Source organism: Lacerta agilis, chromosome 6, assembly GCF_009819535.1.
Source record: "Lacerta agilis isolate rLacAgi1 chromosome 6, rLacAgi1.pri, whole genome shotgun sequence".
NCBI classification, from domain to species: Eukaryota; Metazoa; Chordata; class Lepidosauria; order Squamata; family Lacertidae; genus Lacerta; species Lacerta agilis.
The window spans coordinates 20,646,526-20,671,796 of NC_046317.1; the positions used below are offsets into that span (position 1 = coordinate 20,646,526).

General features: G+C 39.3%; 1 protein-coding gene across 1 annotated transcript in view; it reads right to left on the reverse strand.

Annotated features, from left to right (window-relative positions):
• Positions 1-25,271, reverse strand: part of ARHGAP29 (Rho GTPase activating protein 29) — a 55,581-nt gene that overhangs the window by 20,120 nt on the left and 10,190 nt on the right. Inside the window, 1 exon segment of the mRNA XM_033151561.1 lies at positions 5,793-5,936. Coding sequence (XP_033007452.1) covers positions 5,793-5,936 — 144 coding nt within the window.

The following is a 25,271-nucleotide window of genomic DNA, read 5'->3' on the forward strand; positions in this document are numbered from 1 at the left end:
ATGTTTGAAGAAAAAACAGATACAAGTGGAGAGTAATGAAAGGGTGTGGCAGGGCAGTGGAATTGCTAATTTTGGAACAAACCACAAGCTTCATATCATGTCTCTAAGGCCTCATACAAGACTTTTCACTTAAGTTTTGCTTTGTGATTTTAAGCTTTGGACATTATGCCAGTCTCCTGAAAAATTTATCTCCTTGCTCTCGGGAATTGCAATTTAGTTAACAATCACTATCGTAACTCTCCCAGGCCTCTCTGTTTTAACACAGTAACCACAACACTCACTTAGGTAACCAAATGAAAGTACACATGCACTTATCAGTTTTTTATAGTTACATTATGCTTATTATTTTAGGAGAACAATTTATAAATGCAAATGGCATTTCAAAAGTGTTTATCCTGGGACCCAAGAAAAGATAACTTTATATGGATAATTTAAGTAGTAACAATAGTTTTATCACACGTAGCTAACACAAAATGAAGTCTACCTTGCATGCTTGAAGGCAGACCCTGACTTCAGTGAGACTAATTTTAAAACTCCTTTGGGAATATAAATCCAGAATGTAGACTGTATCCTTCAACAAATCTGCTACAAATGAACAAAACAGGTGTGTAACTTTGTGTTTTTATATTGTAAACAGCTCTGTGATCCTCAGATGAAGGTTGGTATAAAAATTTAATAAATAACAACTACTCTGGCTCTTCATCTGGTCAGCTGAACAACAAAGGATGCTGCCTTTTACTGATACTGATTCAGACCACTGGTCAACCTAACTAGGGTTGCCATTTTTTGAATAGCAAAAAAGAGGAGACATTTGCTGACTTCTACTTTTAACTATGGATCTCTAAGACGACTCTCAATTTAAATAAGCTGTGATATACTGCTACCGGTAGTAGCAAACCCTTTTAGAACTAAAATATCCGCCTGATGAAGTTAAACAACAGATCAACAGAGCCAGACTGATACCCAGAGATAACTTGCTGCAAGACAGACCTAAAAAAGAAAATAACAGAACACCACTAGTAATCACATACAGCTCCCAAGTTAAAACAGTACAACGCATCATCAGAGATCTACAACCTCTCCTAGACAATGACAGTTCTCTTTCTCAAGCTCTGGGAGGAAGACCTTTCATCGCCTACAGACAGCTACCCAATCTTAAACAACTCCTCACCCACAATAATACAACAACAGGACTTAACATGGACACTGGTACCAGAGCCCGCAATAAACCCAGATGCCAACTTTGCTGCCACATACACCCGGACAACACCATTACTGGCCCCAACATCATCAAACATACCATCTCAGGACTATTTAATTGCTCATCTTCTAACATTGTGTATGCCATCAAATGCCAACAGTGCCCTTCAGCTCTCTATATTGGACAAAAAGGCCAAACCCTACACCAAAGGATAAATGGACATAAATCTGACATCAGGAAGCACAAGACAGAGAAACCAGTAGGAGAACACTTCAATCTCCCAGGACATTCTATACAAGATCTCAAAGTAGCTGTCTTATTACAAAAGAATTTCAGAAATAGACTGGAAAGAGAAGTTGCTGAATTGCAACTTATTACCAGACTTAAAACCATGGAGAGACCTGGTCTGAATAGAGACATTGGATTCTTATCTCATTATACACGATAAAGCTATTTTTAGCCATCTCACCCATTGCTTTTTCCTGTAAGACCAATTGCAGTCATTAACAGTCGTCAACAGGTTTACCACACCTATCAGCCAATCGCCCATTCCCACCACCGTTCTTAGTAATACCCCTCCCCACCCTCTCACTACCGGTATATATAAGGGTATGCTGACTCACTATATATAAGGGTATGCTGTTTCAGTGTATCTGAAGAAGTGTGCATGCACACGAAAGTTCATACCAAGAACAAACTTAGTTGGTCTCTAAGGTACTACTGGAAGGATTTTTATTTATTTATTTATTTACTATGGCAGACCAACATGGCTACCTACCTTTAATTATTTCTTTGTGTTATAGACATATGCTTTGAGTCTCAAATATTCAAATGCAAGATGCATTTCTGAACCTAGAACACATGGTGCCCTCAAGACATGGTTAGATTGCAACTTTTATCACCGGCAATCATTGGTTCTGTTGTATGGAGCCGATGAAAATTGCAATCTTAACAATATCTGAAGAGCACTATATTTACTGTTTATGATTTATGGGGTGATACTATGTTCACAAGAGGAGCATGCAGGACCTTTGTTGTTTATGAATTGTGAATTGCTGCTTGCTTTGTTCTGGTGACCTTTAACATCTTCTGTCGCTTTGGCTGGCGCCTCCCTTGTGGTCAATCTTTACACCTCTCTCCCAATGTCTGCGACATGGACAGCCTGCTACAAAATATCAAGATCCTATGTACCGTGTTTCTCCAAAAATAAGACACCGTCTTATATTTATTTTACTTAAGAAAATAAGCCTATGGCTTATTTTCGGGGGTGTCTTATTTTTTTATTAAGTACCATATAGTTCTGGGCACCTGCCTCCTCCTGCCGCGGCTGGCATTGCTGCTGCTTGGTCCAGCTGTCTCGGGGCACGCAGCCCTGCTTGGCGCCAACCCGGCAGGCCACCTCCTCTTCCTGCTGGCTCCTGGAGGCTCGGGGCGGTGGGCGCCGACCTGGCAAGCCTCCTCTTCCTGCTGCGGCTTGGCGCCTGGAACTGGCTGTTGCTGCTGCTGCTGCTGAAGTACTGACAAAGTGCCCAGCAGCGCCGCATGGAGCACCCCGAGCCGCGGCAGGAGGAAGAGGGAGGAGGCGGCTTGCCGGGTCAGCGCCCAGCAGCGCCGCACGGAGCGCCCCGAGTCACAGCAGCAGGAGGAGGCTTGCCAGGTCGGCTTCCAGCAGCGCTGCGCTGAGCGCCCCGGGCCTCCGGAAGCCAACAGGAGGAGGAGGAGGCTCTTGCTGGGTCCCGCTGGCTCGTGGCTCCAGGCGGCGCGCGCTCCGGCTCTTGCTGGGTTGCTGGGCGTTTTGACGGGGCTGCACCAGCAGCAACATCTGGGTCTGGGTGCCAACCCGACAGGCCTCTTCCTCTTCTTTGGCGCCCTCTAGAACTGCGCCCAGCACTATGGCTTATTTTTGGGGTATGTCTTATATTTTGTGAATGCTTGAAAATCCTGCCATGGCTTATTTTATAGGCACGTCTTATTTTATGAGAAACAGGGTATGTCTACTCAGAAGGAGATCCCATTGGGTTCAATGTTGGCAACTCAGGCATTTACACTATTGAGGTTGCAATCCTTTGTGCAATTACTTCTTATTTCTGAGTAAATTATTTGGCTGCGTGATTTAGGTAGTACAGCAATAAAACTTATAGCACATTTGCAAAACTAAGCAGGTTCTGGTATGGTTTCAAATTGGATGGGGGAATAACTCTCAGAATTCCTTCCAACTCTACAATTCTATGACCCTATGCATAGGGGTGCAATGCAAAAATTCATAAATATGCCAGAAAGTATGACTTTATGTTAAGTTATAAATTGTGTGTTTTAAAGTAGTAAAATAGGTTTTGGCTTGTAAAAACAGTCGTCACTATGGCATATATTTAAAATTTCCACTAAGTTTCCAACCCCCCCCCCAAATTATGGAAATTCTACTTATGTTAAGTCAGTGGCAGATGATATCATCTCTTCTCTCCACCTTCTTCCTCTCCACCTGATACAGCTGGAGGAAGGGGAGATTACTCTTGCCAGTGGTCTGAACTGAACACTTGCAGAAAGCTTTCCCCCTCCTCATTCTATCACTCCATTTCAGCTTCCATTCCTATTTTTCTCCTCCTGTTGGGCTTCCTCCAATGACATGATTTTGGCACAGTGCTGTATGTGGGTCCAAGGACCACAGACTGACCACTGCTGATCTACACGAATCCTGTGTTGTTTCGAAGTCCTGATGGAGACCCAATACTGATGGAGCTCCCTGGATATTCTGAGGCAGGCATGTAATTGTGGCTGCAGTCTCTAGAGCAAGAGCTAAGAGCCAGTGGCCCATGGGGTAAATGCAGCCCATGAGGGCTCCCCATATGGCCCATAGCATTCCCTCCCTCCCAAGCAATTTGGCTTGAAAAAGCCTTCTATTGGACACAACAGAACCCTTCCCAGCTGCAATCTTCATTTTAAAAAAATTCCCCACTGACAACTGGATTTGAAGAATGTTTTTAACAAAGTGAAATCTAATTGCTGTGAGAGGAGAAGTAACATATTGCATGCATGTGAATTGATGTGCATTGCAGGGGGTTGGACAGGATGACCCTTGGGGTCCTTTTCAACTTGAGTCCATGATTCCATGTGCTGCATGTATATATGATGACATATGTACTCAGTCAACTCTGCCCTGTCTACATAGGTTCTACCACTTTTGTTTTGACCCTACTCACTGTTGGCATGCACCCCTAGCTCGAGGTTAGCCATTAGGAAATGTGGCTTTGAAACTGTAAGGTTCCCTACTTGTAGTCTCTAGACTATGGTTTCCCAAACTTGGGTCTTCAGCTGTTTTTGGACAACAACTCCAATAACAGCTGGAGATCCAAGTTTGGGAAACCCTGGTCTAGACCCAAGAAAAGGAAAGAGCTGTCTCAATTTCTCCAGGACCAGCTAAAGGGGAAAACCAAGCCTGAGTATCTTGTAGAGGCTAGGTTAAACTTGCTTATTAAATGACACCCTTGAGAACTGGCTTATGATCAGCAAAGCTCACGATAATTGCTATTTGTTAATAATAGTAGTCTCGCAGTTTCACAGCAGTTTCGCAACATAGTTGTTCTTGCACTTGCGGTTTCTCTTTCCTGTCTTGAACCCAAAGTTATGCAACAATTGTTCCTCCAAATAAACCCTGTACATCTAACTTCAATCTTACCCAACAGTATACATACAAGTTACCAGGATATCATATATTTCAAATACGGGTGGCAACCATTCTGCACAGGCGTTCTGTTCCCAGCTACTGTGTGCGTCAGCGGAGTAGGCAAACTTTGTGGGCTTACAAAGTTAGATGAACAGCTCTGTACTACAACAGAACTGCAGGACTTAGCTTGTTCATAGCGATTCTGGAGGGATCTTTGTTTAATGTTTCAGCTTATCCAAGTCTTTACTCAGACCAGTACACTCAAATTGCCCAGTGAGAAAAAAGTCATTTACTACTATAAATTAAAAGTAACAATCTATTTGTGTTGCATGTTTTCATTTAAGGTGCCATTACACCCCGCCCTGCCCCCATTCTGCCCTTTACTGAGTACAAAATAACACACGTGGTAGCAATCATGTGCCAACTGTATGCGTCTTCAATGGTTGCTACCTGTACAGACATAAAACTCACTGCCTTAAATGAAAACATGCAACACAAATAGATTGTTACTTTTAATTTATAGCAGTAAATGGCTTTTTTTCTCACTGGGCAATTTGAGTGTACTGGTCTGAGTAAAGACTTGGATAAGCTGAAACATTAAACAAAGATCCCTCCAGAATCGCTATGAACAAGCTAAGTCCTGCAGTTCTGTTGTAGTACAGAGCTGTTCATCTAACTTTGTAAGCCCACAAAGTTTGCAGTCTAGCATGCACCTGCTGTGTGCTAGCAAGAGAGGAATAGCTCTGTTCCTCATTTAGCAGTCCCCTACATGTCTGAGGGATTGGTTTGGCATTTCCCTCCTCTGACAAATTATATGGTTGAGTGCCTCTGGAAGTAAATACAGGAGAAGTGCTAACAGCAACATCTGTGTTACATCACAAGGCAACTTTACTTACTATATCAAGTTGCAAAAGTTCTCCTTTTCCTCACCTTTCACTTTTGCGATGACTGTTCCTGCAGCACTTAGAATATCAACTGAATTAAGACATTGGTGCTTGCTAATGACTGCCTTTAGCACACGCAGGAGTTCGCCCAAACGTTCATGAACAACGTGATGCAGACAATCTTGTTTTTCTGAAAAGAAAATAAAAAAACATTTAACTATAAAAATCTACATGAAGCACTGCAAATATGTTTTCCCTCTGATATCACTAAAGTTTAGCCATGTGGACAAGATCTATTTTGCCTTCATAAGCTAGTTCCTGCTTGAAATGTATAAGAACAAGTGTTGCATTTCGAACAGAGAATAAAGAATCATTTGGGGTACAGTTCATTTGGAAGGCAGTCATTGGAGATATAAGAAGTATTATTTATTAAAAACATTTCTATCATTTTTTAAAATTCCAAAGCAGTATACAACAGTAAAAGAATGCAGCAAAGAAAGAAAACATACATAAAACAACAGAAGACCATCATTACAGTACTATAGTCATTTAAAACTGGCATCAATGGGTTGGGCGAAGAGAAAAAATAAATAATGGAAGTAGATCATTGTTTGTGCCTGCAATACTGCAGAGGGGAGTTCATTCCATTAGCACAGGTGCAACCACAGATAAAGGCCCATCTCCATGTTGCCTCAAAACAGAACTCTGGAGGTTGCAACACAACCAACAGGGTCTACTTCAGCCATAGTAGTGATATAATGAGCCTATAGGGTGGGGGTGGGGGAGAGATGCTCTTTCAGGTAATCTTATATTGGGTTATTTGGGGCCTTATGTGTTAATAAAACAACCTTTAACAAACTAGCAAGCAGTGCAGCTCTTTCAGCACATGTGTTATATGTGCTGGGAAAGGCACCTCACTCAGCAACCAAGCCACTTCATTCCGGGTCAGCTGCAACTTCCAAACCAGCCTTAAGGGTAGCCACACAAATTGGCACAGTCTTGAGGTTACTAATGTATTGGTTCTAGTGGCTAAGCTAATCCTATCCAGAAACAGGCATCACTGGTGTACTAGTTGAAGCTTGTGATGAGCAATCCTCACCACGGAGGACACTTTGGCCTCCAGTGAAAGCAATGGAACCAGAAGCATGTACTTGTTCCTTTGAGGGAGTATAAGCCCTTCAAAAACAAACTCCCTAAATCCCTGAACCTGGAAACCTCTCAGCCTGGAAACACCTCCATCTTAAGAGGATTCAGCTTATTGTCCATTATCTAGCCCACCACTGTACCTAAAGAGGTTGTGCAATGTGCATGGCTGCTCTTGACTCAGATATAAGATAGAAATAGAAATGAGTGTCAACAGCATATTTTTGACATTTAACCCCAAATCTTTTAATGGCCACTCCCAACAGCTTCACACCCCAGCCCAATTGACAGAGGCTAAAGTATAGCTGTTCAGTGCTAGTCTCCAGAAGCAGTCCCCAAAACAGGAGTGGAACCATTGTAATACAGTGCCTCCAACGCCCCAATCTGTGCTGCTGATCTAGAATGTCATGGCTGATCATATCAAAAGCTGCTGAGAGATTCAGCAAAGGCATTTGCAGGATGAAAGATACCCTTCCTGGCAACCTTGAAATTATGTGATTACATAGTACATTCTTAATATTTTAAATATTTTAAATTGTTTTAAATTGTTTTTACTTGTATTTATGTTGTTTTGGTTTTTGCTACCCTTGGCTCCTTTGGGATGAATGGCAGGATTTCTTTTAAAAAAATGAATTTAATTAAAGCATGAAGATTCTGTCTCAAGATCAAAGTATATTCATACACTTAAGCAAATGGCTATTTCTTTCTGATTTTCAATGTCATACTGAAGGGGTTCAATATGTCATACTGAAGGCTCCAATACAAGTCTACTAATTCTGAAATATAGGGAGACATATAATAGCTTAGGAGGTGCCTTTGAAAGAATGAGCTCATAGCCCAGTGGTAGAGCACATGCTATGCATACAGAATGTCCCAAGTTCAAGCTCCAATTTCTCTAGTGAAAAAGTGAGGAAGCCAGTAACAGAAAATAACGTTGGCCAAATACACAACTGCTGCAAGTCGGACAGCACTGGCTAAGACAGACCATTGGTTTGACTCTGTATAGAACAGACGTATATGCCAATATATAATAAAACATAAAAAGACAATGCACTTTAAACCACTGGCAACACAATTACACAGCAGACATTTTAATTCCGTCTGAAAATACACTCAAGCTTTAATCTTTTAGTAATCAGTTAACCAGTAATTAGTAACTAGTAATCAGTTATGTACACCTGTTTTACAAAGCAATTTACACATTTAATCTAAAATTTAATAGAGTCAGAGTTCCATGGCTAGAAATATAAAAGTAAGGCAGTCCAAATCCTATATTTGATGTACAAAAATAGAATATAAAACATAATATAAATCATAAAATGATGTTAAAAACAGAAAGCCAACAATAACGAAAAGCTTCAGAAACAGAATGGACTAATTTGGGAAAGGCCTGGGAGAAAGAGTCAAACAAGTTTTCAATGAACATCAAAACAAAGTTCAGACTTGTTTTACTCTTAGGGGAAGAGAATTCTAGAGGTACTACATATATTCAAGTTGCATCAAGGCCTATGGAGAAGGCAAGACCTACAGCAATTAACCCCACAGTAGTTTACCATACATCTCTGGAAACAGAAAGATATGTTAAAAGGGTGGGCAAAATTGATAAGGCACTACAACCCAGCCCATCACTAGGAAGTAGAAAAAGATTTGCCCCGATACTGGAATGTTTACTTGTGTGCATATCATTACTCTCAAGTAATTTCCAATCACAGTAACTTTAGATCAGTACCAGTGGGTTAAAATATGCTTCACCAAGTTAGGTTGTTTCTCATATTCTTATGGTTTGAAGATGGAACAGCAGTACAAAAAGAACAATTCTGTATGAATGTTATATTGCACTTTTTAAACAACATTTCTTGATTAAGCACTTTGTTTCATGTGGGTCTGGCACTATTCCAGCATACAACTTTGCATCTTCCCTGGAAACGCTTTCTCTCCCCTCAAAACACAGGGCTTATGTTTCAAAGTTTTTCCTTCAAGAACAATAATTTTGATAGTTGCAACCCACACTACTTAAATACATCAAATGATTTTAAGACTGAACTGTGAAGTAGCTAGAGTTGGCTTCTGATGAAAAGTTAGCGAAAGAAATTAGCCAGTAAACTGTTACACAGATACAATGGTACAATTTAACAAATTAAAAAACAAACCTCAAGTATGAATGAATGGTCAGGAAGAGAGAAAGAGAGAATGCAACTTCAGTTCTCATCAATCATGCTTGGGGTCATTTAAAGAGGTAGCACTATTTTATTAATTGCTTAAGCTATTAGCTAGAACAATGGATCAACTCCTCATTACATAAAGACACAGAAAAAGTAAAATCAAAGGTGTAACTCTCTCTCTCTATATATATATATTTATTTATTTATACACTGTATATTCAAGAGCATATACTCAACAACAGGGTTCTTGTACAGCAATTGTGTAGAAGTAGGGATTTTGGAAGGCACAAATAGTTATGTTGCCCTACTAAATGGGACTTAAAAAGCAGTACCAGCCAAAGTATTATCATTAAAAAGAGCTTGAATGCTTTACTGAATTACTGGTATGTTTGTTTTATATGGATTTCCTAACTTTAATTTGTTTTCAGCAGTTTCTGTACATCACACAGAGAACTAGAGTTACTCGGTGTCTGCTAAATGGAAAAAATAAATAATGTTGAAAACTGCCTATCTAGATACAAGCTTTTATAAACAGATGCTGGTAAGCTCCACTGAGATAAGGCCCCAAAATGAGCTTCTTGAGCTCATTTTGCTCACCTCAAAGGGAAATGCAAGTATAAGAAGCTCAATAATTATCTGCAGTTCTGATTAAAACCAGAGCAAGAAGAACCCTGAGCTAAGCCCTGCTTTGAACAACTACTTCAACCCAACCCCTGCAAGTACCCTTTTGCCCTAAATAGTATGTTGCTTGTGTTTGAAGGAAGGGAGAATTCCCAGTCAAGCAGAGTTCCTCAAACCAGCCCCCTATGTAAATTGCAAGTTGGGAGGATGCTGTTGCACTCAGGTCCTGGTTTTGAGCTTGCCATGAGCATCTGGTTGTCCACTATGAGAAGAGAATAATGGACTAAATGGGCCACTGGTTTGATACTGCAGAATCTTATGTTCTTGAAACACCTACTGCAATGTCTTTTGGGCTGCTTTCAAAGGATGCCACAGGTCAAACTGAGGGGGCAGGCAAAAATTGACATACTGCTTGGCCTATTGAGTTGTTTGGAAGGGATTCCCTTAGCAAACCTGGATTGGGGGTACCCCATATCCAACGGGAGAACCTCTTTCCTCAAAGGTCACCTCCATGGAGGGGTAGACAGTTCAGCCACTCATAATTCCATAGCTGCTTTGTCTCCATTTCTCATTGGAAAGAGGCCTAGAACTAGTATCAAAGCATGAATCTCTGGATTTGTTTGCTCTGTTTTCACCTGTCATTTCACTCATCAAGAATTGTGATATTGACCTACTGTCTTTGGTCAGTGGTAGGGCTTCTCCTAGGCCATGGGTAGGCAAACTAAGGTCCGGGGGCCAGATCTGGCCCAAACACCTTCTAAATTCGGCCCATGGACAGTCCGGTAATCAGTGTGTTTTTACATGAGTAGAATGTGTCCTTTTATTTAAAATGCATCTCTGGGTTATTTGTGGGGCATAGGATTCCCCCCCCCCCAAAAAAAATATAATCGGGCCCCCCCCCACAAGGTCTGAGGGACAGTGGACCGGCCCCCTGCTGAAAAGGTTTGCTGACCCCTGTCCTAGGCCATGGGTCTCTACAGGTGCAACCATACCGACTCCTGCCATGTCTTGACATGGGATAAGAAATATAATTATGCATATTGAGGAACTTACTGTTTTAGAATCAGACTGTTTTATTGTTATTGGCTTATAATACTATGCATTGAAGAACAGTGTAAATAATAATTAATATGTAATAACTAGTATGGAAAAAACTTTACCTGCATTACAACCAACAACTTTAACCTGTTCAGCCAGACAAAACTTATCTTCCTGAATGAAAGAAATTATGGGCATAGCTAAAACAAGTGGGAATTTAAATATCTGCAATACAGAAATTCTAGTTTTGAAACTTTACCTGCATTCCAATTTGCTTTGCCACCATAACCTTTTCTTTTATTCACAAGTCTGGATTTAGCAAGGCAAAATGATGGTCTTCCCGAATGAAACTTCAACAGAAAACTCACAGGCAAAAAAGACAAAACTGCTTTATTAGAGTAAGCCGGGGAAGAACAGGATGATGAAAATTCCAACTCTGGATAAATTTCCATATGTTCAGGTCCTAGAACAATTCAGGCTTCCAATGTTTGAAGCTGAAATATTAAGATATAAAACATTTCCCATAAATACTGCCTTTCTGGAAATATTATCATGGAGAAAACAATAAATGCTTTACCACACAAGTAGGGTACTAGAAAGGCTTTGACCTTTTCAGTTAAAATATAATGAAATTTTAGTAAGGTTTTACAAGTCAGATAGCAAGAATCAAATGTCAGTTGATCATCTTAAAAACTTGTTGAGATGCTGCAATTATTTTCCAGTTTCAGACACAGAAGCCTCAGGTTGGTGTTAAACACACAATTTACCTGCTTTCCAATTGGAATACCTTTATCTAACAAATATTAACTTACAATAATGGCATCACAGTTAATAGATTCCACCCATCCAAACACAAAATAAAGTTCCATAATCAAGCTTGTCAGCTTCAACACAACTTCCTGCCAAGTCAGTTTCAATTACATTACATGCAGTTCAGAAAAGCACTGTTGTATAAGCCATGTCTTCTTTTGCTAGACACTGTTTATGAGAACTGCAGTTCTCACCATACCCACTTTTACACTTTAGCCTCACCTTAATTTTGCACTTCACCGTACACACACACACCAGGGTTGACCATGGGTCAATGTGTCCCCTGACCTGAAAACTAATAGCCACTGCTTTTGCATCTTTGACTTTTCTCAACCTTTTTCAATTTTCAATCATTTCTAGTGCCTAGATAAGAGCTCTACTCTCAATATGATCTTACCAGGTTTGGGTGCAATAACACTTTTCGGGTGTCAGAAATCATGTTCTCATTAATGTAATCTAAAAATAAACAGGGTTTTGATCCCCAGCCCAAAACTATTGGTTCGCATTGAATTGATTTTTAACTGTAAACCCAAAATCTCTCTCCCTGTCATACTGTGGGAATAGCAAGTATGCATAAGCAAGATTATAGCGTTATCTCCTCTAAGCCAGTGGTGAATGTGTCGGTGAAATTGAACTCAAAGCCACTTACTTCACAGCCACTTCTGTTACTTTCAGATCTACTGTACTTTTCTGTGTATAAGATGAGGTTTTTCTTCTGATAATATACCTTTTAAAATTGGGACTCATCTTATACAGTACATGGATAGTGCAGAGTGGGGACGGGGGATTGGTTTGTGCCATGAGGAGGAGATTGTTAGAGGTGATAGACCAGCTGATTGGTGGCTGCGGCAAGTGTTGCTGTCGATTGGCTGCTGTAGCGGCAATCGGGCAGACGTCTGGCGGCTTCTGCGCCGTGTTCGTTTGGCAGCGTTGGTCAGGCAGGGGTGAGCAATCTCCCCCCAGAGGGACGGAGATAGGGGGAGTCTTATACACGGGTCTGTGTGTGTGTGTGTGTGATACACAGGAAAATATGGTATGTCCTGATTCAGAGAACCTTTCTTACTCTCTGAACCTCATCAGTCAGCCAGTCTGCATTGCAACCTGTTTTCAAATTTAAGATCATATTGACAAACTTGTATCACAGGGTGCCAAGTATAGGAAGAGCACTATGAAAATCTCTACCATAAATGCACACCCTCTCTGAACGTTTGAGATTTTTCATGTAAACCTTCAAATTTTAATTCTAATTTGGTTATTACAAAGTTGAAATGTTCAATATATTCCAAATCACAGCACCTCAATTTTCTCTCCCCCACCCCAACCGAGACATGGGGGAAAAATAAAGTTTGACATTATAAATCAATATTTAAAAGGAAGAACAAACACGCTGAAACTAGATCCTTGAAAGTATTAGTACATGGAAATATAATTTTTCTAATAACTAAAACAGCACTGGGACAAATAAAGTAATTAGCAGATCCTTTAAAGTACAAAATACATAAAACAATCCAGGTTGATTCTGTATTTGAAACTCCCCAATGAAAATTGCAGACTTAGCAAAAATGATCAAACAATGAATTGTGTTGCTGCTGTCTGACACACAGATCTGCAACTATTGGGGAAAAAATCCAAGTTTAACTCATCACACAATTTCCCCAAGGGAAAGAACACACACTACACTATACTGAATGTTCTCTAGAAAATTAGGGAACATACACTGACAACAAAAATGACCAGAAAGCCACCTGCATTCTTTTTCTGTACAAATGATACAAATAATGCTATAAATACTTTTAGATTAATGGAGAATCATGAAAACACTATTAGCTGCACATTACTGAATACTGATGGAACTAAAATGGAAAGGAATCCTAAACAAGGAAAAGAGTGTTTATTTTATTTCTCACTGGAGGGGAAAAACCAAACAAAACTGAAGATGTACGTACATATTTCCGTCTCACATGCATAAAAGCTACACTATGCAGAATACCATCAATTAATAATGAATTTGTTTTAGAAAGTCTACCTGGATCTGGAAATTGGTGGTTTATTATAACTGGCCTTCTGTATAAAAATCCACATTATAGTTCAAAACATTAAATTATTTTGTAATACCACAATATCAAACAAAATAGCTGACTATTTTGACTAATGTGTTATGTATAAATAGTAGTTGTATCTAGATTTTGGAATAAAGGTGACTGAAAAACCTCGAATAGTTGCTGGCATCAAGATGTTCTATTTGAAAAAATGCTTCCAAATAACTTTGAGAAGTTTCAAACTGGAAGTCTCACATCATGTGTACATGAGGCGGAAGCCATGAGGAATATTAAGCTGAAGTATGTACCTATGATTATGTGTGCATAATGCAATGTGTATGAAATGTGCAAATTTCCTTTCAGCAACGCTTTCATGCTTCTCACCATTGTGTCGCAGAGACAATAGAGGAGTGCACCTTTGAGGGTGAAGTACTGTAAAACCATTGGAGAGTTACAGCATCTGCTGTGGCTGCAGAGACTGATACGGGAGAGACATGTTTTGTTGCAGCGGGGGCAGATGGTGTCCAGTTGTGCTGCTGCAGATGCACCATGGCGTTTCTTCTTCCTTTGCTCCTCCCAAATGGTCATTCCTCCTCTAGTCACTGCTGTGGATACACAATCTGATTGTCTCCAGGCACTGCAGTCATCTGCAAGGGATTCCCACACGGCAGGGTTGATGTTGCCATGTGCCTTCATGTCTCATGTGCAGACATTTTTGTAACAGGCCTGAAGCCAGCTCCCTGTAGAGCACATCCCTGGGGATCCTACCATCTTTTATTCTGTTGACATGACCAAACCAGCCTAGATGTTGCTGAGACAGGAGTGCAAACATGCTGGGAATGTCTTGATGAGCAGTGTAAAGAGTCCTTTTTGGCAGAAGGTCAAAGGCCTTCATCAGGTCTATGAAGGCAACATACAAGGGAATATCTACTCTTAGTATTTCTCCTGTAGCTGATGCAATGAGAAAATCATGTTGACCTCTGAGCGCTAAAGACACATTGACTTGGGATAGACCCTGCCAATGAGTGACTAATACGTTGAGATCTGCACAAGCAAAGGCTTTCGCCACAGTACTCAACAGGGAGATTCCATGGTAGTCGTTAATAGTCATGGAAGTAACATTTCTTCTTGTAGAGGGTCACAATGCTGGAGTCGCACATGTCTTGTGGCACGGGATCCAGTCCTATCCAGGGGCTTTAGCCAACAGTTGTTGGCATATTGTCTGGCAATCTGCTGGACGTCGCTCCTTGCCTCTTTTTGCAGGACACACACTTGTAGCTCACAAGAGCCTAGCGCTTTGCAGAAATAACAGGCTCAATGTCCTTTATATGATGGGCTCAAACCAGCCAGGGATCTGTTGCTCTCTTTTGCAAAAGGAGGACATAGCTGTGTTGTAGGTTGCCTCTTTGATGTAGTTCGCCTTGGTTGGAAGGTATTGACTCACTTTGAAGTTTTGCTGCTATAACACAAAATAATCTTGACAATACAGTGGTGCCTCGCAAGACGAAATTAATTCGTTCCGCGAGTCATTTCGTATTGCGAAAAATTCGTCTTGCGAAGCACGGTTTCCCATAGGAATGCATTGAAATTTAATTCCCATAGGAATGCATTGAAATTTTCGTCTTGCGAAGCACGACCATAGAAAAATTCGTCTTGCGAGTCACCTAAAAAATTGCAAAACCCTTTCGTCTAGCGAGTTTTTCGTTGTGCAAGGCATTCGTCTTGCGAGGTACCACTGTACCAAAAGATTTGTCTTTTTGTTGCAACTGACAAACACTGAAATTTTGGCAATAATTTGGAAACTTATAGTACTAAGAGTGTATGGAGCTTCTATAGTATACAGTTAATGCTTTGCATGTATAAGCAATGTCTCAGGTTATATCACTGGCATCTGTAGCTAAGAGACCCCAGGACCAGCTGGGATCAAAACTTGGAGGCACTGCTTTTCTTAATACTGTATTACTTCCGGCTGCATATTTTAATGTTCTCCTACCTGCACAAAACAAGTTAGCATAAATAGAGATAGCTGGGTTGAACACCTTTCCTTATAATGCTAGGTTTTGTGCGGATGGGCGAGTGGATGTACGTACTTTATATTGAAGAAGGCATTCAAATGTGTTGTCCTCAGCTGCAAAATAACTATCCAGGAAAAGTTTTACCACCCAATTCTGATAAATGTTTAAATTGACCCTAAGATAGTAAGGTTTGCAAAGGCTCTGATTGAGCTATAAAGAATGGGTTTTCACATGGAAAGCCACAGAGCAAAAAAGGAGGTACAGTGGTACCTCGGGTTAAGAACTTAATTCGTTCTGGAGGTCCATTCTTAACCTGAAACTGTTCTAATCTGAAGCACCACTTTAGCTAATGGGACCTCCTGCAGCCGCTGCACCACCAGAGCATGATTTCTGTCCTTATCCTGAAGCAAAGTTCTTAACCTGAAGAGTTATTTCTGGGTTAGCGGAGTCTGTAACCTGAAGCGTCTGTAACCTGAAGTGTCTGTAACCTGAGGTACCACTGTATTTGGAAACAGAGCTTTAAAGCACATGCCTGGAAAGAGGAGAGGAAAGGTAAGAGTGGATAAGCCGTAAGATGAGTCCCTCAAGGGCAAAAGATGGGCATTATCAGACACATATGACAGAAGACATGAGGGGCAAGGGCTTTCTAAAGTCATGAAAACTTAGTCTTCTTTACTAAATACATTCTTCCTTTTAGTTCTAGCATACTATCACTAAGTCAAAAGCTGCCTTGTAATAACATGACCAGATCAAAACATCCTAAGTCTCACACAATAAGTGCCCTATTGTCAGGAAGAAAACTTCAGGAAGCTTTAATCCTTTTATTTACTTGAACTTTCAGTTACTGGAACATATTTTACTTGAGTATTGAGTGGATCATTTTGGAAATAGCCTACCTTTCCACATGAATTAAATATATCTAACCATCAATTGCTTAACAAATGCTAGGAAGCTGACAAGTATTATATGAAGTGAGAATCACTTCCAACACATTTAATTGCATTAACAAGTGGAAGATTTGTTTGTATAAATGAGGTTAACAAACTTTTAATAGACATTTTCAAATTTTTATTTTTATTTGCAGCCAACACACAAGTGAGCTTATTTCACAAGGCAAAACACAGAACTGTATTGTTAACTCACCTACCACAATTTTATTTAGGAGCCTGAACAGTTTTAAGTTTGGGTAACTTGGAGTTACTCAATTACCCAGTTATTAGTAGACACCAGGGAGTTCTGTACAAGATTATAATTAGCCAATGAAGTTCAGCGGCCCTATATGCAAGAAAGTCTGCTGATCATGAAAATGTTTAATGTTTGTTTATTTGTCCAGCAAATGGTCCAAAGGCACATTGCAAAACTATCACAATTATAACAAAACAAGTAAAATTATATTAAAATCATAAAGTAAAACCACAAAATCCATCAACAACAAAACTAGCAAAACAGCAGTACAGATAACTGCAATGCAATAAGAGGGAAAATATCCAGTCAACCAAAGGCATTGATGGATCAGATCAAAGGACCATTTAGTCCAGCAATATGCTTCTACAGCAGCCAGATAGATGCCTCTAAATATTAAAAGGCATTGTAATCCCCTTTTCCACACAGCTGGTGCTCCAAAGCTGCTTCTGAACATTTATGAATTATTTCTTTACACAATTTATATACTGCTTAACTACAAACATTTAAAAGGGATGCAATAAAATAGGAAAAAAAGATTTTTAAACTGTTAAAACATTAAAACCAGACTTTAATCGAAAGTCCTATTGAGTTTTTTTTGGAAAGTATTGGTAGGGACTGGAAATTCAACTGAACTCAACTGGAAGGGAGTTCCACAAAACTGGCCCACAATGCTTAACACAGAGATTCTCATGGGTACAATGTTTCTGAGCCCCGGGAGACCACTAATAGTGGCTCCCTCGAAGTTTGGCTGGTACAACACGTGGCCTAGGGGCAGCCCTTGACAACATTTGGCATTCCCCCAGGCCCCAGCAACACTTGTGTTGCCTTTCCAAAGTCACATTAAGTCGGTGTCTCACTTTCCTGGCTTTGAAAAGACAGCATGTGGGCAGGGTGTCTAATTTTGTCCTCTCTGCCCCTGGTGTGCAGCACAAGACAGTGTCAAAGTACACTCACAGTCCACTTGGTATGAAAAGTTGGACCAGCCTGTTCTTCGACCTTAGTGATTGGGCAGGGATGTAAGTATTGGGAGTGGGTTGAGGCAGTTAAATCCCAGAAGGCTAAATGGTTGTTTAGTGGAAGCAGGCAGAGAAAAATATGTATATGCACCTACAATTCTACATAGTGGCGGTGGTTAAGTTAAAAAGGCAGAAGGGTTGGTTTAGGCCAGGCTTCCTCAAACTTGGCCCTCCAGATGTTTTTGGCCTACAACTCCCATGATCCCTAGCTAGCAGGTCCAGTGGTCAGGGATGATGGGAATTGTAGTCTCAGAACATCTGGAGGGCCAAGTTTGAGGAAGCCTGGTTTAGGCATTCCTTGAGGTATCCTGGACCCAATTTGTTAGGGCCTTGTAAATTAATGCGAGAACTCTGAATCTGGCCCAGAAGTGTATGGGCAGCCTGTGCAACCTTTTGAAAACCAAAGTTATGTGTTGTCAATGCACAGAGGAGATGATTAATATGTAACACTGATTACTGCAAAATAAGATCCCATTATATTATCTTGACTCATATATCAAACGAAATAAAATAAAAAAATCCTTCCAGTAGCACCTTAGAGACCAACTAAGTTTGTTCTTGGTATGAGCTTTCGTGTGCATTTCATTTTAACTATGGCAGACCAAAACGGCTACCTACCTATATCAAACGAAGACCTTATAAAAAGCAACCTGTAACTGAATTTATTTTTTTATGCAATACAATTTATTTCTTACATTTAAATTCCACCTTTCTTCCTACATGGAACCCAAGACAGCATAAAAGTGATCCTAGGAAGGTCTGCCATTCCATCTCTTAAAATGTACCTGAAGCTGTTCAGAACTGTCATGCTTACTTCTCTCACTGATTGAAAAACTCATTACGATATTTATGTGGGACAGCTACAGGCCAACAGGTTTATAAACACCACAACACTTCTATACTGCACATTTGTAGGTGCGAGTTTAGGAACTTATGGTTGTAAGCATCTTCCCAATATGGAAATTTGCAGTGATTTGAGTACACTGGATCAACAGGTGTCTCCTTTTCTCACAGTGTGGAATTCAGTCTTGAGTACCATGCAACCATTATTTCAACCAAAATGTAACAGCAATAATTAAGGGTTTTTAAGATGCAGCAAGAAATAACCTTCTACAGTTATCGGTAAATGTGCTGTCAACTATAGTTTATCCTTGAAAAAAATGCCTTATTCTTAAAGTTTACCTCAAGCAATTCAGTATTTCAGTAAGGCAACTTGTCAAACACCAGCAAGCCAGTTCTTCCACATTCACATTTAAATTTACGGAGCAACTCTCCACTGGGGGGGAAGCACTGCCACAATGCTGCTTTTCATCAATCTATTTCAAAATGTTCTATGCCTCATTCCTTTAACTTCTTGAATTTTATATGCCTTAATATTCCAGTCTCATCCAACCCAGATGCATTTAGTCAAGCTAAGCAATATAATATACGATTTAGCAACTTCTCCCTAAAATTTGTCTTTTAAAAAGGAGTGATTTCTAAAATTTTGTTTACCTGATGTGGAGTGTTCAGAAATTCTAATGCAAAAGAAACAGAAAGCCATTTTGAAGCTTCATAAGGAACAAAACTTATTTAAGTAGCTATCTAAGTTCAAACTGTAGGTACCGTGTTTCTCATAAAATAAGACACCGTCTTATATTTTTTTCCCTTCAACAAAACACAGTATGGCTTATTTTCAGGGGATGTCTTATTTTAACCGTGTCGCATCGGTACGCTGCATAGCCACGCCTCTCCCGGCTGTTTTAATGGGAGGTGCCGCGTCACTATGGCTTATTTTCGGGGTATGGCTTATTTTCAGGGAACGGCTTATATTTCGCAAATGCATAGAAATCCTGCTATGGCTTATTTTATGGCCATGTCTTATTTTAGGAGAAACACGGTAGTTTGCATTTCCTCACAGTTCTTCACTGACATTTTTATAGTATTATCGGCACCACACAATGGTAGTCAGTCATCAACTGCCATATAGTATAACACCGTTCCATTTTTTTAAGCCAACAACTTATAGAACAATTCAGTCAGCTATGCACAGAGCATTCCCAAGATTTCAGAGTCCTGTTTTTCTCTCCCTAAGGAAGCACATGAAGCACAGCAATCCATCAGGGTGAATGGGAGGTCTGTGCATGTCTTCAGTATCTTCATCGAATCCTTCCTCTCTCACATAGCTGTCAACTTTTCCCTTTTTTTAAAGGTAAATTCCCTTATTCCGAATAGGATTCCTCACAAGAAAAGGGAAAAGTTGACAGCTATGCTTTCTCACCTTGATACAAGTTATTGATCCATCAGACCATGTAGCAAGCAGAGAAGGGCTGTATGGGGACACAGAAGTTTACAGATCTCCCTCCCACTGACCCCAATAGCCCCAACTGCTATATATTCATGCATGTAGGGTATCCTCTGTGGGCAGGCTTGTACTCTTACTATTTTTGAACTGCTTATTTAGACTTTGAACTGCTACTTGCTTTCAAGTAAAAAAAAAAAAAAAAAAGCTCTACTGAATAGGTTAAGGTTTTCAAGTATTAACCTGTTTTATCAAAATGCTGCCAAAATCCAGAAACACTAGTTGGCCTCATGGCCAACATTAAACTTCAGAGTCACAAAAAACTGACTCCCAGTGCCAGATTTAGATAGGTAGTGCTCTTTTTAAAAGTAAATTACAAAGCTCCATTGCTTTCAAAATGGTACAGCCCACAGAAATTATTGCCAGAAATTCGGATCTTTAGCTAGATTGAATCCTTTAAAAAATTGAGAATGGGATCTAAAGAACAGTACATGCCAGCAGAAAACACTTCATCTTGCTGGAGAGGCAGTTGTTGATTTTCCTCCCCAAACACAGCCCTTTGTGCCACATTGGGAAACCATCTGGAGTAAATTCAGTCTTCAGGAATACCTTTTTTAACGGCTCCCATGGGAAAGGCAGGCCATTGTATATACTGTTTTATACTCTGGATCATGACCAAAGTTTACACACACACACACACCTCAACAAAAACATACATATATGCCCAACAACGTTACTACATAAATTGTTACTATGAGGAGCTATAATTGTTATTAAATATTTTGTAAAAAAATATTGACTTTCAAACTCAACATAGTATTCAAAAGTAGAAAAAGAATCAAGTCTCAGCGCACACAAATATGTGTGTGTGTGTGTGCCAAAATTAATGTTTGAAATTAATATTTGAATTTTTTAGCACTCTAACCTGTCATTTGTCCTGTACTTTCCCATTTTCTAAGCAACTCATTAAATGAAAAGGCTATTCTCTTCCAGTCTACCTAAGCAAAGACCACACAAAGCATGGATTATGGGATTACAGAGTGTTAATAAAGAGATGGACTTTGCTTTGTCAACCTTAAGTAGTATCTTACTGCAGAGGTAGCCCAAGATATTTTGCTGCCTGAAGCAGAAAATATAACGCTGATAAGAACAAACCAAATAACTGAAAATTTGAGGCCACATGAATATGCCAACATTTGCTACCTAGGGGGGTTGCCTTAGCCTGCCTAAAAGTAGAAAGGCTAGTTATATTTACTACTTTGCAGCAAAAACTTTCAGGGTCTATGCATAATGCTTTATTTTTTAAAAAAATTAAAAAAAAAATTTCACACGAAAGCTCATACCAAGAACAAACTTAGTTGGTCTCTAAGGTGCTACTGGAAGGATTTTTTATTTTTTATTTTGTTTTGACTATGGCAGACCAACACCTGTAACTGGCTTTATTTTTTATTTTTTTCTTTATTAAAGATTTTCTTGGTTTACAAAGTTGTAATGTCTCTCATATTTTTCCATAAAACATTTTTACAGATCAATTTTAGTGGTTGAGACATTAGGGAGAGAGGGGGAAGGAAGTGGGTGGGATGGGTGGGAGGGTGGGGTGGGGAGATGATGTTTCTATTTTCCTTAATATATGTAGGATTTGGTATCAGCGTCGCTTGTGTTGGTTCTCTGTTGTTTGCTTGTGTTTCTTTGGCGGTGAGAGGTTGTGATTGGCGTAGGGTTTGATTGTTCATTTGTGATTGGCTGTGATGGTCTTTGGTTTAACTGGCTTTATTTTTAATAACGCTTCTGACTTTTTATATGCAGCAAATGGTCCAAAGGCTTAATAACTATGGTATCTGAAGTTTCATTAAGAAGTTTCAAACTAATTGACCTATTACTATTTTCATATTCAAAGCATGATTGGATTGGCTGACAATTGGCTGAAATGCTGTCAATTCTTGACCTGCTCTGTACATTTTCTGGCTTTATAAACCAGAGCTTCACACACTTGTGCACAACCACTTTGAGCTTTCTTTCACATAAGTGGGTAAACATGGCTTAAAGGTGGCCTCCAGATCTCAACTTGTCTGGAAACAATTAATCATAATTTACAATTTTCACAAAACAGTAAACAATGATGAACTGTGCCTTCCTGGTTTTTTTCTCTTTTTGAAGCAGCAGCCTCGGGCTAGTCACCCACATTTGTAATATGTAGTTTGCTCCAAATATATCACTAAGCAAATCACATTGTGAGGTATCTCTCTCTCACTCACACCTTTTTCTCCAGACTGGAACTCAAGGCAGCCTACAGATAAAACAGAAACAGCTAAAAACATTTTAAAAAATCATTTAAAACTAATTAAACACTAATAAAATTAAACAATATATATAAAGTTCTACTAAAAATACAGATAATAGCAACTATAAAAAAAATCATAGCACCAGCCCTTTCCTTGGAAATAGTTAGTTTCTAAAAGCCTGCAGAAATAAGAAGATCCTTCACCTGCCAGCGGAAGAACAAGTAGGGAAGAACTTCTTGAGACTTCAAGCAGCAAAATTCTAAAATAACACTATTCTAACTTGATAGCTGTTTGCTAACTTGGAAGTATCTCAACTTTGAGGAATCAAATTTAAGGCTCTCTTAAAAAATGTGTATCCCACCCAATCTCAATAAAGAGTCTATATTTTCCAATTTTAATTGTAAAAACATAACACTGTTCCTGTTTGATAGTGTACCAGTTACCCCAACAACAACAACAAACTTTATTTGTGTAGCCTACAGGCCATTGCATCAAAAAGACACATATTACAGATACTGGTAAAAAGCCCTATATAAACCAATAAAATGAGCTGAATCAGAATTCATCACACCAGTTACCCCAAATTGTAACAATCATTCCAGCAGCAAGATAACTCACAGTATGCTTTTCAGTAAGCTAAGTGTTAGACCAAGTGGTGAGAGGCATCTCAAAATGCTATGTAAAAAACTATCAAATTTTATTGAAAGGCAAGAGATGAGGCCCAGTTCTTTCCCCAATTTTACACCCACAAAGCACCTTGTAAAAAAAGTGTGGGGTACTGCAAGACAAGTTTTTCTCTAGGCTTATCACACAGCACTCCTGTAATATTTAAAAACAAAGCTGTGGCAGGGTGCCTGTTCTGTGGGAAAGACTCACCTGATTGGTCCTGACCAGGCGGCTACAGGCTTTACAGATGCACCATGGGATAAATCCACATTTAGCACTTTACTCATTTAGCACTTTACTTAATTTTTAAAAATGAATCCTCCTCATAACAGCTTTCCATCTGCAAAGAGTTTTCCAGATTCATTGTAATATTTAACAGCTAAGTAACATCCATAACGGAGGTTCTAATGTAAAGAACCTCCTGGATGAAACTGTCTGAATGAAGAACATTCAGGTGGACTTTCAGTAATATTACAGCATTTGGCTGAAAACCACCATTTATTTCTTTACTCATTTATTTAGAAACTGCTTTCAGTATCACACACCTAGGCTGGTGTACAGTTAACACAATATTATATGATATTTGTCATATAAAACATGAAGACAACAGGTGTAACTACAGGTTACTAAAAAAAAACATTTAGCTCTTGTATTTGGTATAATTAATCTTCCTGAACAAAATGCAGATTTACATTGTGATACTCAGTAAACTTAAGAGGCATTTTATAGTATCAGTCTACATATGGCTGGCCTCTTACTGATGGCATATATTTAAGTTTTGCATATCACTGCAGGTCTTCCCAGGGACAGTTAACTAGTGGAATGGAATAGTCATCACTGGTGCTCTTGATGAGTTATATCTTGTACTATTTTGAAGGCATGTAATGCCACAAAAATTATATATAGTAAATTATTTCCTACTCAACTTACTGTTGACATCAAATGCCAGCCCAAGTATTTATCCAAGTAATGTTTCCTAATTTGAGGAAACAGCTGCATGGTCAGTGTCAGGTTGAGTACACAGTAACACCACATACTAGATCTACCTACTTATAGTTTTAATTAAGGAGCACCAAGATGGAAGTTCCAAGTTATTACAGGTCCTTTGAATTAATGTTAGACAGATAATAAAAACGGGTGCGAGTCAAAGAAGACTTCACCCAACTTCCAGTACAGTGGTACCTCGGGTTAAGAACTTAATTCGTTCTGGAGGTCCGTTCTTAACCTGAAACTGTTCTTAACCTGAAGCACCACTTTAGCTAATGGGGCCTCCCACTGCCGCTGCCCCGCCAGAGCACAATTTCTGCTCTTATCCTGAAGCAAAGTTCTTAACCTGAAGCGTTATTTCTGGGTTAGCGGAGTATGCAACCTGAAGCGTATGTAACCTAAGGTACACTGTATTCAAAACTCGTAGGTATAATCTAAGTAAAATTAAGCACTTCCAAATCACACCGGTCTCAATGGGCAAGCTAAGCATGTACTTAAAAGTTCTTCCTGGAAGTATTCTGCTTCACCCATCTTCTTCCCTAATAGCAAAATCCTGTGAGTCTACTCAAGTAGCTCTCATTGAGTTTAATGGGGCTTTCCCCAAGCTAAGTGAGTATAGGATGTGCCTATATTAACAGCTACACAATCAAATTTCAGAGAGATTATTCACCACCCTTAATTATCCACTCAAAAAAGTGCATAAAACATACCTTAGATGCTAAGTTCTACATAGGTCCCTGGGATCTGTTTGCATGAATGGTGGTGAACACCATTTTAAAACTAATAACAGGCTTTAATATATGTATACATACAGAAATGTAAGATTCCTAAGGAAATTGTTTTACTAAATTATAGAAGTCTCCCAAGTGCCACATTTTGTTAAGAAACCTCAAAGCGCACCAGTTTCAGATTTTTTTTAAAAAAATGACAAATTTTGAAAGCTAAAAATATAGCTTTTTGAATAAGAGTAATTTTCAATGCTATTTCATGCATCTTTTGAAAAAAGTAAAGGGAATGGGGTAACATTTACTGTATTTTAAAACTGTAAATAGGAATGAGTCAAAATACTGCTAACATAAAGTTTCTTGCATTAATAATACTATTCTAGAATACATTTTAAGTTAAAAATGTATTAAAAGTTCCTTCACAGGAGTTGAGTTTAAATGCTTAACTACACTTGCTCATGAAACATACCCCTACCAACTGTTGATCTTTGACACTATAGCAACAAGTGAACATTTGTTCAGAAGGAATGCAGAGTATGCGATTGGGGGAAGGGG